The 15,312-nt window shown below is 39.5% G+C and overlaps 2 protein-coding genes across 8 annotated transcripts in view; one reads left to right on the top strand and one right to left on the bottom strand.

Moving 5' to 3' along the window:
* kcnip1a (Kv channel interacting protein 1 a) overlaps positions 1-3,102 on the top strand; it is a 49,798-nt gene extending 46,696 nt beyond the window's left edge. For 3 of the 7 annotated variants that reach the window (XM_032555071.1, XM_032555072.1, XM_032555070.1), the window contains 6 exons: positions 225-294; positions 373-443; positions 554-661; positions 773-877; positions 1,737-1,799; positions 2,213-2,294. In XM_032555071.1, the coding sequence (XP_032410962.1) occupies positions 225-294; positions 373-443; positions 554-661; positions 773-877; positions 1,737-1,799; positions 2,213-2,260 (465 nt within the window). In that variant the 3' untranslated portion in view covers positions 2,261-2,294. Of the gene's footprint in view, positions 1-224; positions 444-553; positions 662-772; positions 878-1,736; positions 1,800-2,212 lie in introns of all 7 variants that reach the window. The other 4 variants (XM_032555067.1, XM_032555068.1, XM_032555069.1 and 1 more) reach the window with 2 other exon arrangements.
* Positions 2,586-7,238, bottom strand: tlx3a (T cell leukemia homeobox 3a). The gene is made up of 3 exons (XM_032555065.1): positions 6,573-7,238; positions 5,304-5,541; positions 2,586-4,819 (listed from the first exon to the last, which is right to left on the bottom strand). The coding sequence occupies exons 1-3, from the start codon at positions 6,997-6,999 to the stop codon at positions 4,636-4,638; spliced, it is 849 nt and encodes a 282-aa protein (XP_032410956.1). The 5' UTR covers positions 7,000-7,238; the 3' UTR covers positions 2,586-4,635.
* Positions 7,239-15,312: the final 8,074 nt, after the last annotated feature.

Raw genomic sequence — 15,312 nt, forward strand, 5'->3', positions numbered from 1 at the left:
AACACAACAATAAAAAAATGTCTATATCAGAACAATAATTTATCTTATTTTGTGTAAATTTACTAAAGTTATTCAACTGTATTACATGTATTGTTTCCTTCTTAATATATATAAATATATTAAGAATACAGTAATATTGTATGCAGTTTGTCTTCATGTCTGATTCTTGTTTCAGGCACATCCCACTCACCTCTGTCCGTTTTTCTGCCCCTCTTTCCTTTCAGGAATGTCCCAGTGGAGTTGTTAACGAGGAAACCTTCAAGCAAATCTACTCACAGTTTTTTCCACATGGGGGTGAGGACTGTGTGTCACCTTTGCTTCTGTGTCGACTCATTTCGGTTTACTCACTGCCCCTTTTATCTGTTGCTCCAGATGCCAGCACTTACGCTCACTACCTGTTCAATGCTTTTGACACCGGACACACAGGATCAATAAAGTTTGAGGTTTGGTTTATTCTTTTCCACAGCTCTGGCTGGTTGTCACCATGTGAAGGTGTTTCCCCTCTCTGTGGTTTTACAGTTTGTGATTTCATCTTTGTGTCTGTGTATCCCAGGACTTTGTTACAGCTTTATCCATCCTCCTAAGAGGTTCTGTCACAGAGAAACTCCAGTGGACCTTTAATCTCTACGACATCAACAGAGATGGATACATCAACAAGGAGGTTCGCGATATATATATATATATATTTTTTTTTTCATCTTTTTATTTCAGCAGTGGGCTCTTACGCCTCAGACCTCTTTAAGTCTTGTCTTTTGTTGTTGTTTTTTCACAGGAGATGACAGACATTGTCAGAGCAATATATGACATGATGGGGAAATACACATACCCTGTCCTGAAAACTGATGCACCCAAACAACATGTGGATGCCTTCTTCCAAGTATGAACATTGTGACTTCTACATCTAAATCTACTAAAACACGAACACCGAGGAGTGACACTAACAGAAAACTATGCTTATACATCTAGAAGTTAGGAAAAGTATACTTTTAGAGAGATGTCCAAACTAAACATGATGCTATTCTCACAATTTTGTGTCATAATGTAGAAGTATTTTAGACATGCAGCGTCTTACAAAAGCACTAAGAATTTACACTTTTTCTAATTTCATGTTGTGTTAAAAACCACAAACTTTTCTGGGATTTTATGTGACAGACTAATACAAATTAGTACTTAACTGTGAAGTGACCAAGTGCTGAAGAGCCTCATGATAACTCTGGAGTTATCTGAATTTAGGATTTCAATCAAAGTATTTTAAAATGGCCCAGTCAAAGTCTAGACCAAAGTCCAATTAAGAGACTGTGGCTAAATCTGAACTTTTTGGCCAACAACTAAAACTCTCTATTTCAAAATTAATTCTCCCTGTAACCCAGAATGTGCTAGAATGGTCAAGTCAAAGTCCAGAGCTTGATAAAAATTAAGAATTTGTTACAGGAGTTGAAAATTTATGCCAAAAGATGCTCCAATCCATTGTTTTCAAAGAATCTGCAAAAACATGGTGCAACAATGTGCATTATTTGGAAAAAGTGTCACACATTTCAGATGGAATTGTAAAAAAATATATAAATCTTTACATATTTTCTTTCCACTTCACAGTTGTTGTGTTCATATAACTCATAAAATCCCATAAAAATATCCTAATGTCACAAAATGTGGAAATTTCAAGTATTACTTTGGTAAAGGCACAATATATTTGCAACATCTTTGATTGACTTTAACGTGCATTCATCTGTCCACAGAAAATGGACAAAAATCGAGACGGTGTCGTCACGCTTGATGAATTCATCTTTTCTTGTCAAGAGGTAGAGTTCATCTTTCAAAGTATCTAAACTGAGAGACCCACACAGTCTTTGAAATTATTATTTCTAAAAATATTAAAACTCTGAGTTTGTGGTTGTAGTTTTGTTTTTATCTCTAAAAACTGGATTTGACCATCTGAAATATCTGCACAATATTATCCCTCCAATTAAACTAACTTTACTCACCATTCATTAAAAGCCTCCCACCTTTGCAAGTCTCACTATAGTGGCTATTAATTATGGTCTTTGCTATCTTCCATATCCGTGTGTTTGTGTTGAGAGAGATCATTAAGATTTTATTACCTTATACCGCCCCCTAGTGGCTCGTGAAATGAATTAAAGGGTGATTGTTGGATGGCTCTCTTATCTGAAGTCAGCTTTTTAATTTCGTTTTTTTGTTTTTTTTTTTTGCACAGGATGAAAACATCATGAGGTCTCTGCAGCTTTTTGAAAATGTCATCTAAAAGGCAAATGCCAGGAGGGGGTGGAGCAACAGATGAAAACACAGAGCAAGAGACGAGGGAAGAAAAAGGATAAGGAGAATGAAAGACGGACAAAAGTTTGCAGGAGCCAAAAACATTAAAACCTCAGAGTGAAGCAAAACAAGGAGCTTTAACTGCCACTTTGGGTTTAGAAATGTATCTCTGCTGAACAAACCTTCACTGGTTTTTGAAATCCTCTTTCAGATTCATTTGGTCTTTCTCTGAGTGTCTACCTCGTCTCTGTCTCCTTCATTTATCACTGTTGTGGCTTACTTTCAGCTTGGACTGTATTTGTTTTGGGGGGGGGTTTGCCACATTTGTGTAAATATGCAGCCAGTCTCTCCTTTGGGCTAGTCTGTCTCTTGTTTTGAACTAAAATGCAGCTTACAGGTGAACTATCCTAAGAAACTATCTGTTTACAGCATTATTTCATGTAACAGTGCAGCAAAAATGAGCAAGTTTATGAAGCATGTAGGGCAGATGCCCACATTATACTGTATTTAGTGTGTATTTGCAAAGTTGTGGGCAGAACGTTTTGTCTTAATGCTTACATTTGAGAGCACATAACTTTGCAGCGCTGAACTAAGTGTCCGTTAAGATATCATAAGTCAGTTCCTGAGCGTTGTAACAACTAAGCTGTGTTATAGGTATTTAATTGTTGTTTTTGTGGCTTTTTCTTACTGTCTGATGTCTGTCTGTGTTTCTTATTCTGATACCTGTCTGTCCTGTTGTCTGAGTGGCTATAACTCTGTAATTATGCTGTCTGTCTCGATATCTGCTGAATAAAGAGCACATGGGTTGGCTTACAGGTAGAGAGCAACACATATGCATGTTCTTGTGTGTTTGTTTGTGGTGCCATAATGTTAGCGCCCTGCTTGCAAAGCAATTTAATTTTGGGCATGTGCATAAATCAGTTCATGTCGAGGATCCTTCAGTGGAAAGAAGCATGTTTTCGAGAGACGGAAAAGTTTTGTCTTCGGTTCTGTCTTGTTCAAAAACCAAACGTTGACTCAGAGTGACCAACATTTCACTGTGAGGGGAGGAAGGATGATGGAGGAAGGCAAAGACCCGAGAGCTAGACCTCAACACTGATTCTGGAGGAATGGAAGCCATTTTTCAAACAAGAGCCATCATTTTGATGATTGAGCCGGAATGAAAGATTTAAATATTGCGCTTTTACTCACTGTGCTAAGCCAATAATGTCATCTAAATGAGTTGCAGAAATCCAGACAAGACGACAGAGAGGTAGACAGGCATATAGACAATTTAAACTGTCATTTCAAATGATGTGTGTATTGAAATATTGTATAAAGTCATATTTATCAATAAACTTTTCAGGGAAAAAAAAACAACAATTCATGTCATGTTTTACAATTCTACTCCACATGATTTCCCCCCCTTCTTTACCTTATTATAATAACGGAGTTAAAAACCTGAAAATCTTTTTTTTTTTTTTTTGGTGCACCATGAAGGAGCGAGAATGAAAAACAAAAGATCACAACAACAGTTTATAATATTATTTACACATGTACAGTAAAAGTACAAAACAGAGTTTTCTGGCTCGATTCAAAAACATAATAATGTGCATATGAAAAGACTTTAGCAACATCTCTGAGCATGCATCACTCCCTTTATTATCTTAACTTACAGCATGGGTGAGATTTTCCTATTTCCTGAAGCCCATTTTCGTTTTATTACAGCTCAAACAACATTTTGCACCCAAAATGCAATATTTTTGGCATCTTTTTGTTTGGCCCAAGTGTTGCTTTTTCTATGTGCAGGTTTATATGTGCAGGTCTGTGAGAGTGCATTAAAGGAAGTATTTTATGAATGGGACCTGAATAAGCACCACAAAAATGAAAAAATGATGAGAAACAATATGAGGTTTTGTTTCTGCTATGACACATCTTGCAGAGCCAACGCACCCAGAAATAGGTGTTAAGAGAAAGCACACTCATAAAACAATATAATCTCATGTTTTACAGTGTGACATTAATTACATCCCTCATACATACTGCATACAAGACATTTCTTCCCTGTCTTATTCCAATGAACAGAATAAGTGCAAGCATATGAGAACAAATAGGGTGGCAGTTTTTTTTTGTTTGTTTGTTTTTTTTAATAAGTCTGTTTCAGATTTGTTTTGCGAAGTTCTGATTTTTCCACCCAGGGTGGAAAACAAAAATAATCCACAGTTTCTGCTTCTGAGTAAGCATCACTCACCAGAATTTCATCTCCCGTTCTAAAATCCTCCGCTTAAATAGACGGGACCCATGCTTCAGTCTCAAGTCACATTTGTTCCTCCATACAGCATGAATCAAAGTAAGTCCCAGTGGTTTCATTTAATTTATCTGTCCCTACTCCCTGTCCTCGGCCCACGGCTGGAGGTTCTGCAGAGCGTACAGGGAGGAGTTATGGGCGCACAGCGGATCCGACACCGCGGATTCGCTCAGGGACTTCTGGAGGGCGGACTGCTGCAGCTGCAGGATCAGGCGATTGGCCTGCTGACGCTCCGCCTCCCTCTCCTCGGCTGTTTGTCTCCTGAAAGACGACAGGAGGAATAAAACATTTAGGAAGTCTTTGCAAGGGAAAACAAATGGCGTTAAAGATCACAGAGAAAGACAGAATGCTTCCACCATAAATTTCAGTTTGATAATCCAAGGTTTAAGGAATGCAAGGATCTGTCTTAAGCTAAGTTTACAAAGTTTCATAGATAGATAGATAGATAGATAGATAGATAGATAGATAGACAGACAGACAGACAGACAGACAGACAGACAGACAGACAGACAGACAGACAGACAGACAGACAGACAGACAGACAGACAGACTGTCTGACAGACAGATAGATAGAACTTCCTTAAACCGTTATAAATATTTCTTGAATAGTTATGTTTGCATGTGGATGGGATAGAAATAAATAAAAGTAAGCTAATATTTTATGAAAAATGGAAAAACAAGCAAATATTAAAGTTACACACTTTAAACAGAACAACTTCAACGCTGTCTCAAGTTTCCTACCAACCTCCACTTGGTTCTGCGGTTCTGAAACCAGGTTTTGACCTGCGCGTCGGTCATCTTCAGGCTCTTGGCCAGAGCCGCCCGCTCGGCGCTGGCCAGATACTTCTGCCGGTGAAAGCGCTTCTCCAGCTCGCAGATCTGGACTCTGGAAAAGGAGGTTCTGGGCTTTTTCCGCTTCGGAGGCGTCCTGTTCTGATACGGGTGACCTATCCGCCGAGTGACTGCAAAAGGAACCAGAGCCGCTGCAAGGCGGAAGGGAGAAGATGAGCGAAAAATCTAGGAAATGCACTCACAAAATGTAACACACACTCCTTCAGTTCATGAGGTCCAAGGCCGAAGATCACTCATAATGTGCGCCATGTTGGACTACAGCTTCCTATTTATCTGGTTTCTCTATTAAGATAAAAGTTAACTAACAGGAGCTTATATATATTTATATATATATGTTCTAGGATTATAAACAATACATTTTAGAGAAACATAAACATTCAATCAAAAATATTTCACCATAATATTAACTTTTGATTCACACTAATTAAATAAAACTACTTTGGCCTCTTCTAGATCATATTTTAATTTGCTATTTTATAAGCTATTATTTATAATTACAACAACAATAATTCATAATTTAGAACAACTGAAACATTAAACATTTCCTCTCTATATGCTATGCTGTTTGCTGACTTTTATATTTTTTATACACTGAATTCAGCACATGGTAACACTGGTTTTATATAGTACAGTGTTATTATCAGTATTAATACTGATAGTAGACTTTTTCTCGATTTTTTTGTGGAAAAGATTTTATTATTTTATTCAAATTGGTTTCTTGATATTCAATTATTAATTTTGCTCATTTCATCTGATGTGTGAAATCCTAGACTGAACCAACTATGGATCTGAATCAGAAGCACAGAGTATTGTTTAAAGTAAGTTTGGACCTTTCCATTTTGCCACTGTTTGCATACCTTTATTGCACATTTATTTTTATTAAATGTCAGCGCTTTTCCTGTTCTATGAATATTTTTGTTGAATTGAGTTGACTCGTGTTGATGTTTAATGTTATGAATAATAATTTCTTCATGTGGTTCTGGGTGTCCAATTCTTTAAATATGTAAATGCATTTTCTTAAACTGTCCACATAATGAACAAAGCCCTGCCTGTTGAAAACAACCAGCTGCGTGTAGTTATATTGGTAAAGGAGCCGTTATTGCCGTTTTAAACATGATCAAATATTAATGAGGGGATCCCATTAGGTCTGCAGCTGGCCTACCTGATATTCTGTCCTTGGCGAACCTGTTTCCTATCCAAGGGAAGCAAAGACCTCCAAACCCGGGAACAGCGCTCTGGACAGGTGTCGGGGGTCCCGGGGCCGTTACAGGTCTGTGAGCGGGAACTCGTATCACACCCCGGCTGCCCAGACTCCTGTTTTCTCCGTACGAACCTGAAGCATCCGCTGGAGGCATGATCCCAGAGAGGGAGATAGACAGCGCTGTGTATGAGGGCGCGTTGGCACCGCTCGGGTTTCCTAAGCTATAATAGGCGTCCCCGTTGCTTAAATCCGATCCACTCTGTCTGCCCGGCGTGCGCCCGCTCTCCGGCTCCGAACCGGCTCCCAGAATCTGGTCGATGCCGAAGCTGATGGGTTCGTGGTTGACTGGTTTTGGAGGAGGACTCGGCGCGCTTGGTGCTTGCTCCATCCCTCGCTCGGTCGCTGAAAGGATGGGGAAACGTGGAGAAGGAGCTTTCAGAAGGGAATCACAATGTTGTCAAACTGTACCAAAATTCATCGTCAAAAGTCTCTCCATCGCTGGGCATGTCCAAAAAAATCAGCGCGTACTCTCTAACAGGCCTCCTCTGGAGCACTGAGTCCTCTCTGCCGAAAGTTTGATGGGCGTTTGGAGAGATGTGACGCTCTGTCCTCCTCTCAGCGCGTCAAAGCGCTCAGTCTTGGAGCTCCGTCCTCCTCCATCCCTCTGCACCTTTCATTGGCTGGCACCGGAATGACTGATTGAATGTCAGCAGAGGGGAAGGCCCAGGCTTTGGCACAATAATCAAGATTTCCCATAACCACGAGTGTCAGAGTGTTTTATATGTATATATGGTAAGATATAGCATCTTTAGGTCTTGTGAGTGAGTCAGAGTTTCATTTAACGATCTTTAATAACATAAATACAGAATAAGACGCGCGCTTTCACTCTGAACATTCATCTGGCTCAAACAAAAAAAAAAGACCAAAGAACTAAAATGAATTTGATTATTTCCGACAAATTACAAACTATAAGCTCTGACGTCGGTGTCCAAAACATTCATTTATAAGTTTTGTTGTCGTTAGTCTAAACTGATCATAATGTAAGCTTTTCAAGCAAGACGTACATTGAGCCTCATTTGTCCTCTTGCTTTTTCTGACACATCTTCAGACTCTATTATCTCACATATATACGTGAATAAGAATCTCCCAAGTAAACTGTCTCGTAGCTGTAAGGCTGTAAGATATAGATCACTTGTGCAGAATGTTACTTGAAATGAATAAAACACGTCAGATAAAAAAAAAAATATATATATAAAGAACGTTCCTCCTTAGTGTCGTTTAAACTGTTGAATAAATGCAGGTTTTTAATTTCATCTTGTTACCCTAAATGTGTAGCCGGAAATATTTTTGTCATGTTTTTGAAAAAGGAACATCAGATTGATCGCAATCCAGTGCGCAATTACGCACGTTTATTCGATGACATGACAAACCGTTTCATTGCTCTTTGAAATAAAAAGGGTGCGTGTTGAGCACTGGCAGAAAACAAGCAGCACCCATTGAGCTTGGCAAACACTTCCTTTACGCGGCCTTATTTGTTCCCGTGATAGCCAGTACCACATTAAATGACCTGACAAGGGAAAGCCACGGGCTACTCCAGATAAAGTGTCCGGGCTCTGGAAGCTGCTAAGCGCTCAGATTCAATGTAACAGGCGCCCAAAGTGACCGGCTAATCTCATTTTCACTAACTTGTCTCATGGACAGACAAATGTGCATCGGCTTTGGATGCGGCAGGTGGCTTTTTAAGCGATCACATTACAGCACTTTAACAAACGGATGGCTGACATATTTGCATGTTCAGACTCTTAACTCTATTTTAATAAAATTAAGCAGAAGAAGCCTATATTATTTTTTATATTAACGCGGATCATTTTGTGTTTTTATTCCTATTCTTGTTAAATATTTTTTACAACCAAAGAAAAACAATCTAATTGACTGCATTTTATAAGTTTTTTTTAATCATCAAAATATTGATAAACATATTTTCGTTCAGCTGCAATATGTGAGACCATGTTCTCCAAATTCAAATGGGAATATAAATATGTCTCACATAAGATATATTTTTTGAAAAAGTCACATCCTGCCTCTTACAATAAAGTGTTATAAAGCAATATGATGGGATAGGACAAGGCCCGAGGTGTTTGTTTGGCAATATGGACAGAGTCAGAGTGTTGGCTGCTTCACCCTGACCATATGTGAGCTCACCGGTGGCTTTTGATGGGGGAGAATTGGTCTGTTAAAGCTGTCATCGTTTTAGACAATTTTATGTTTCTCTCGATGACTCTTGCAGCTAAATCATGTAGCTTATAAAACATATTTTAACATTCCACGACAATGTATTGGGCATAATTGGTCATAAATTACGATCCCGACACTTGTTGAACAGTTGGTGCCTTGAATTTAGTTTGAGATAACAATAATAAAAAGACGAACAGCCAAACACCACCAAGTTTACCAAAGGATCATGATGCAGCGAAATGAAGTGCTCTTATTTCGAGTTACAAAATTAAGAAAAGACACAAAACGTGAACTGTACCGATAAAAAATATTTTCAAGCTGTTATAGTAAAATAAAAACAATGTCCATAAATCACAAATCAAGCAAAATCGACATAGATTTTATTTATATTCCCTGGAACATTTCCATTGTTGTCATTGTACATTTATTGCTGGGTGAGTGTGTTTCACATCCAGATAAAAGCTACAAAGTATGCGTAAAAACATTTTAAAATACGTATCCTTATAGAAACTGCACATTTTGGGTTTATTATAGTTGCTGCACTATAAAAAAAAACTACATGGAACAACAGTATGGAAACGCAGCTCCTATAATGTCAATTGGGTTTACAGTTCTGACACTCTGAACGATTAGAAACCTGGTTTTGCTTTTTAAAAAGTAAATAAACATGCGAAGGAAGGCGATCACAATCAGTAGGTCGCCAGAGGCTGATGATCTACAGCTGGTGTTACTAAGAGAGAGGAAGCAAACCTAGAAACAAAGAGCAAAATAAAACAGTTCAAATGGATAAAAATGTGTAAAAACAAGACAAAAAAAATATTCTAAGAAAAAACAGGACTCCAAAGTGTGTTGTCCATTAAGAATATAATAATGTGTTACAATAAAAGTAAAAATCGACAATAAATACATTGGATTGCTGTAAAGAAAAATATCACAAATCCTCCATGCAAATTAGTCTGTATTTTTCACCCCATGATGTCATTGTCGATTTATGGTATTAGAGGTGATTGTTTTTCATATCCAGCGATCAAAGGCATGAAAGTACATATTTTAAATCCAAACCTATTCATTTTCTACGTATGTGTTTATTTTTTAGGTTTATTTATCTGCGGGAAATTACCTTTAGGATGAATTTGCCTTCACCGAATACCTGCTTTTTCAAAAACGAAGAATTACTGTATTTTGTTAGTGACCACACACAAGGTGTCCCGTTCACTGAAGAAGATTGGTGTTGGTAATCTGTAACAATCCAGAGATGTCGAAACGTTATATTTCACCTCACCATGAAGCTCCACAGCCCACGTCCTGACACCTTATATGGATTTATTACTGAGGAGAGTGCCAGCCCAGAAAAGCCCCAAAAGTACATTCGGCGTTAAACCAGTCTTAAGGTCATCTTGTTCAGAGCAAAATATTTAGTTTCTAAAAAGCTGCAGCCCGCATGAACAATTGCAGAGACATCAATCCTCCTTTCTAGTTTTTTTTTTCTTTCTTTCCAGAGGCAATATAAAAGCTGACACCCTGATTCCAAAAGTCCAAAAAAGAAGCGACAACAAAAGAGTGAAAGAGTGCGATTTGTTTGAGAAATTACCACTTGATCTGCATAATCGGGGGGTTTTGGGCTGCAGCTCGGTACCCGGGGGCTGCGTTTTTATTGCGCGTCTCCTCGCCGTTATCAATTTCAGCGGAGCGCCTGACTTTTTAAAAGGAGGGGACGAGGCCGGCTGCCTCTGAATAATGAATGACACGCTTTTATATTGTCGCTAAAGTGCCCGTGATGTTACAATATGAAAAGGCAGCGGTAAGTAATAGTGCATTTAAGGGGGATGTAGTGTATTATTATGATGTAAAAGAGAAGGAGGGAGAGGGAGACGAGCGGAGAGCGGCACCGGGAGAAAGACAGAGATTGTTTTATTACAATAAGAGGAGATGAGTTTGCCTCGCAGCGAAATGGGGACCAGTTAATGAAACTTTACCGCAGCTAACGATTTCCCCTCCCTCGCTCTAAAAACCCGCCCTTATGAAATATTTAAACTATTTAATATAGGTAGTATTAAGCTGAAAGACACTTGCATCGGCCATATGACAGCATTTACAAAGCTGTGAATTTTTTAAACTTGGGCAAACAAAGCTTTACTGTCCAGCGTCCCTTCAACTCATCCAGCAAAAGTCGTATAAATCTCCTTAAAAGCGTGATAGGAAACAGTGATTTACTCATTTCCTCCATCTTTTCTCACGGAGACATAAGCTTCTCGCATTAATATAAGCCTGTCTATAATGGGTGGGACGGCCAACCCTAGGTGAAGGAGGGATAGTGTTTCATATTGACATGCTCAGTGGGATTGTTGGATGAGAAGAGAGCAATGGGATCCCCCATCAGGGACCGGACAGGACTATCATCATCATCATCAGTGGCGGTTCTTGCATGAATGCCACCCTGGTCACCAACTCCCCCGAAACACATGAACTTCCCACTCAAACAGTATTTGAGGAAAAGATGAGTTAAGATATAATATTTTATGTAACTTTTAAGAAACTTTAAGAACAAAAAATATGTTATTTGCTGGTGAAATGCTTCCCAAGAATTCCCCGTTGTGTTTGTTTGATTTTTTTTTTTCTATCTCAATGTGTTCCTAATGCCAGAAAGATACGGAATAAGTTTTTTTGTGGGTTTTATAAAACAAGTGTTAGTTATAAAAATTTCACAAACCTCATATATTGTCTTAAGATTTATTTCTGCATAGAACAGTTCAGTTTAGTACAATCATTATAAGTTTCCAAGATTAACAAATGTTATCCAGTGTACAGCTATATTTTACATTGAGCAAAGCAACTTGGAAGTTGTGTCATGGCGGGGGATGGGTGCTCTTGCTTCCTCACTGACAAGTGAAGAAGCAAAAGAAAAACCACAATGTGTGCAATTGGTATATTTCCTTTTAAAATGGTGCCCTGAGAGAGCCTTATCGCCCATATCAAAAAACACAACAGTTCATTAAGTGTCTTTCCTTGGCTGCTACTAAAAGACTAGTGTGCTGCTCCGCACGCATGGACACAATTCATCTGACAGACAGTTAAAAAGCAGAAAAAAAACACCCAAAATGTCACTGTAAATGTCACTTATTTCGCCTGGAAGATATTAAAGGATTTTAATTACCAGATATGAAGGTTACAGTCCCTAAAGAGTCTCTTTATTGGAGGAGATATATTTTATTCCTCTCTAAAGGACAGATGACAGCAAAAGTTTAGCGCTCAATATGTTGCAGCAGATTATTGTAAAAACAGAGGTTTTTTTTTTATATGTATTAATTGTTGGGTCTTTGCACATATTCACATTCAAATATTCCCTGATGGGTATTTGTTTCACTTCACATTGCATTCTGGCTGCTCATGAGGAAGAATATGCTTCTTCTCTGCGTGAGAGCTTAGACCATGTTCATCTGTCTGATGGTTGAATGCATGGCTGCCTCTTCACGCTGGTTAAAAGTCATGGAGGGAGGGAGAAGAGGAAGACAGCAAAAAAAAAAAAAAAGAAAAAGGAAGTACAGGCAACCACACAGAGGTAAATTATAGGGATGGACGAAAGCAGAATCAGGGGGGCTGAGTCTGGGATGTGAAGGAAAGAGTTAAAGCATTACTGATGATCATTTAGGGATGATGATAATTGAACACATGGTTTGAGTTTGGACACAAGGATTCCCCTCAGAATTGTCTCTTCCTATTTGTGGGCGAGTTAACCTTTCTGTTATCAGGCTGAGTGCTAAGTAAAAGTTTCTCTGCTTTTAAGTCATCGATCCAACACAGAAAAGCATTCACAGATATCCTGCTGACAAAATGACTGATGTAATCAATTAGTTTGTTATTGCTTTAATTGCATGTGAGTGATTTATCTCTGAGAGAGGGCTTTGGAGGCAATGTTTGTGCTTAAGAGCAGCTGATTACTCCCGAACGCCCCAGTCATGGAGCTAATGTGTTAATTCATTACTGCTTGTAGTCAGCTGCATTGTGTCAGAGCTGCAAGACCCGTCTCCCCTCTGCTTGTGTCCTCCCCACTTCATAAAAGGCGATTATGCTGCATGTTGCCCATTCTCTCCTGCCTCTTGACCTCCTCACCCCTCCTGTTGCCTTGCCTGCAGGGTGCTCATGCAGGGGAGAGAGGGGGGAGGAGCGGAGGACCAGCTGCTACCAGCTACGATGCTCTGGTGCCTGGCAGAGAAACCTACTCCACTCTCCTGCTTTGCTGGGCCTTCTGGCCCCTAAGGGTTAGATTTTTTTCTCTTTTTTTTTGAGGCGGAGGGGGGAGTCTCATGCCACCAGCTCCACCTGTCTTGCCCCAGGCACAGCGCGACCGATTAGGTACACAGCTACACACAGTCACATGCTTTTCAAAAACCAGCTGACTTCAAATATGTCATTAACTGTGGTTTGATCCAGAGTCTTAATCTAAAAGGTCACAAAAGCTGCACAAGTCAAGCAGAAATGCATCAGTCAGACTTATGCACAGTGCCTTGCAACAGTTTCCATACCCCTAAAACAAATTTTACATTTAGTAAACACAAAATTTTTTAACTACAGCTCATTTTATTTGGATTTCATGCAACACACTAACATAAGGTAGCGTATGATTGTGAAGCAGAAGCAAAATGAAACATAGTTTTAATTTTTTTTAAATTGAGATGTAAAAAATTTGGTTTGCATTCATATTGATTATCCTGAATAAACTTCAGAGTGAGCGACTGCCATCAGACATCACCTGAGTTGACCTGTAATTCAATTTCATTATAAATACAGCAATTCTGTGAAGGCCTCTGAGTTTGTTTTGTTGTTTGTTTGTTTGTTTTTTTTGTTAGAACGTAAGGCTGGAAACCGGTGCCTGCAAACTGTCGGTGTTTTCGGAAGTTGATGGGGGGAAAGTTTCATATTTTGACTGCACCATCGAGACGCCTTGACTCAGCTGTGGTTTTGCCATGCCAGGCCACTAGATGGCGCTGTGACTTTAGCGTGTTGTGGAATGCACACAAGTTTTTGACCCTTAGCTTCCACCTCAGTAACCCGTCTCCCTCTCCCATGGACGAAGTGCTCATTTAAGACTTACGGTATTTTTCAGAAATTGTGCTAAACTGAATAAGCTTAGTAGCACAACATAGCACAATGCTAAAGAATATTACCTGCCTGTGCATGCCTAAAATAAACCCGGCAGCCGTGCGTGCTTCGCTTGTGCCTGCGGAGTTTTTCACTGCGGGGGTGTTACAGAAAAGTTTAACTCTGAGACCTGATTTCAAAAAGTGCCGGTGTGAGAGACTCCGATCAGGGGAGACGTGTAAACGAGCAGCTGGATTGCAACAGAAATCCTACACTTTAAATGAAGAGCATCTTGTGAACGGGCCTTAAGTGTACGTCATTTGAAAATGGAAATGTGCGGCACAACTGAAAACCAAGCCAAAGATGACCGCTATAAACTGACAAGCTGGGCAAGGAGAGCATCAAGCAGAGAATCAACCTACTACTTCATGGTACCTCTGGAGGAGATGCAGTGATTCCAGCTAAGGTGGGACAATCTGTTGCTATTATATGTACAAAACCACTAGATGACGGACAACTATAGAGATTTGCATATATTCTGTGTTTGTTTTTAAACCATCAAGATCTCACTACCATTCATACACTCATGAACAGTTTTTAGTATTGTTGCTGTAGGAATGCACAGTCAGTGTGGTCACACAAATCTGGGCTACACATGAATATCATATCTGCTTGTAAACATGTGTTGGCAAGCAGTCAAATAATGATTATGACAATAGAGAGTATTATAATGTATGAATTAGTCCTAATTGTCCAGATCAATCTAAAAATACCGACCCCAAATATTGGTGGTGGAAGGATTATGTTATGGTACTATTCATTGTTTTGCTTCTACTTCACAAATATGTACTGTTTTGTGTTGAACTGTGACATAAAGTCCTAGAAAATACATTGAAGCTTGAGGTCATAATGTGACAAAATGTGAACTGTTTGGGGGATACGAACACTTTTGCGAGGTTGTGTATGTAAACTGATTTTCTGCGCACACTAAGCCGCTGCTTCCACACACAGGAATACTCAGAGGCGCTTTGCTGAGAGGCGTGAAAGAGCGAGAGCTAAGTGAGGCCACTCCAGAGTGCTATTCTCTATATTGATTTCCCATTATCAGACCCTTAGTCCCTGTGGAGTCATTAGTGCCGGGATCAAACAGACAGACAGAGAAGGAGACTAATACCAGTCACTTACAGCAGCACGGGGAGATCACCTTACCTCCCTCCGGGCTGGAAGGCCAGAGAGGAGAAGAGGATGAGAGGAAACGAGTAAGGGAGAGAGTGGGGGCTAGTGGACGGACGAGTGCAATGGGCCAACAGATGGAGACGGCAATGTGTAGAAGGAGAGGAAGAGGAAAGAGGTGGGGTTTTACAGAGGAACAGTCATGGACAAATGG

This window comes from Xiphophorus hellerii, chromosome 23 (genome assembly GCF_003331165.1).
Source record: "Xiphophorus hellerii strain 12219 chromosome 23, Xiphophorus_hellerii-4.1, whole genome shotgun sequence".
Classification (NCBI taxonomy): Eukaryota; Metazoa; Chordata; class Actinopteri; order Cyprinodontiformes; family Poeciliidae; genus Xiphophorus; species Xiphophorus hellerii.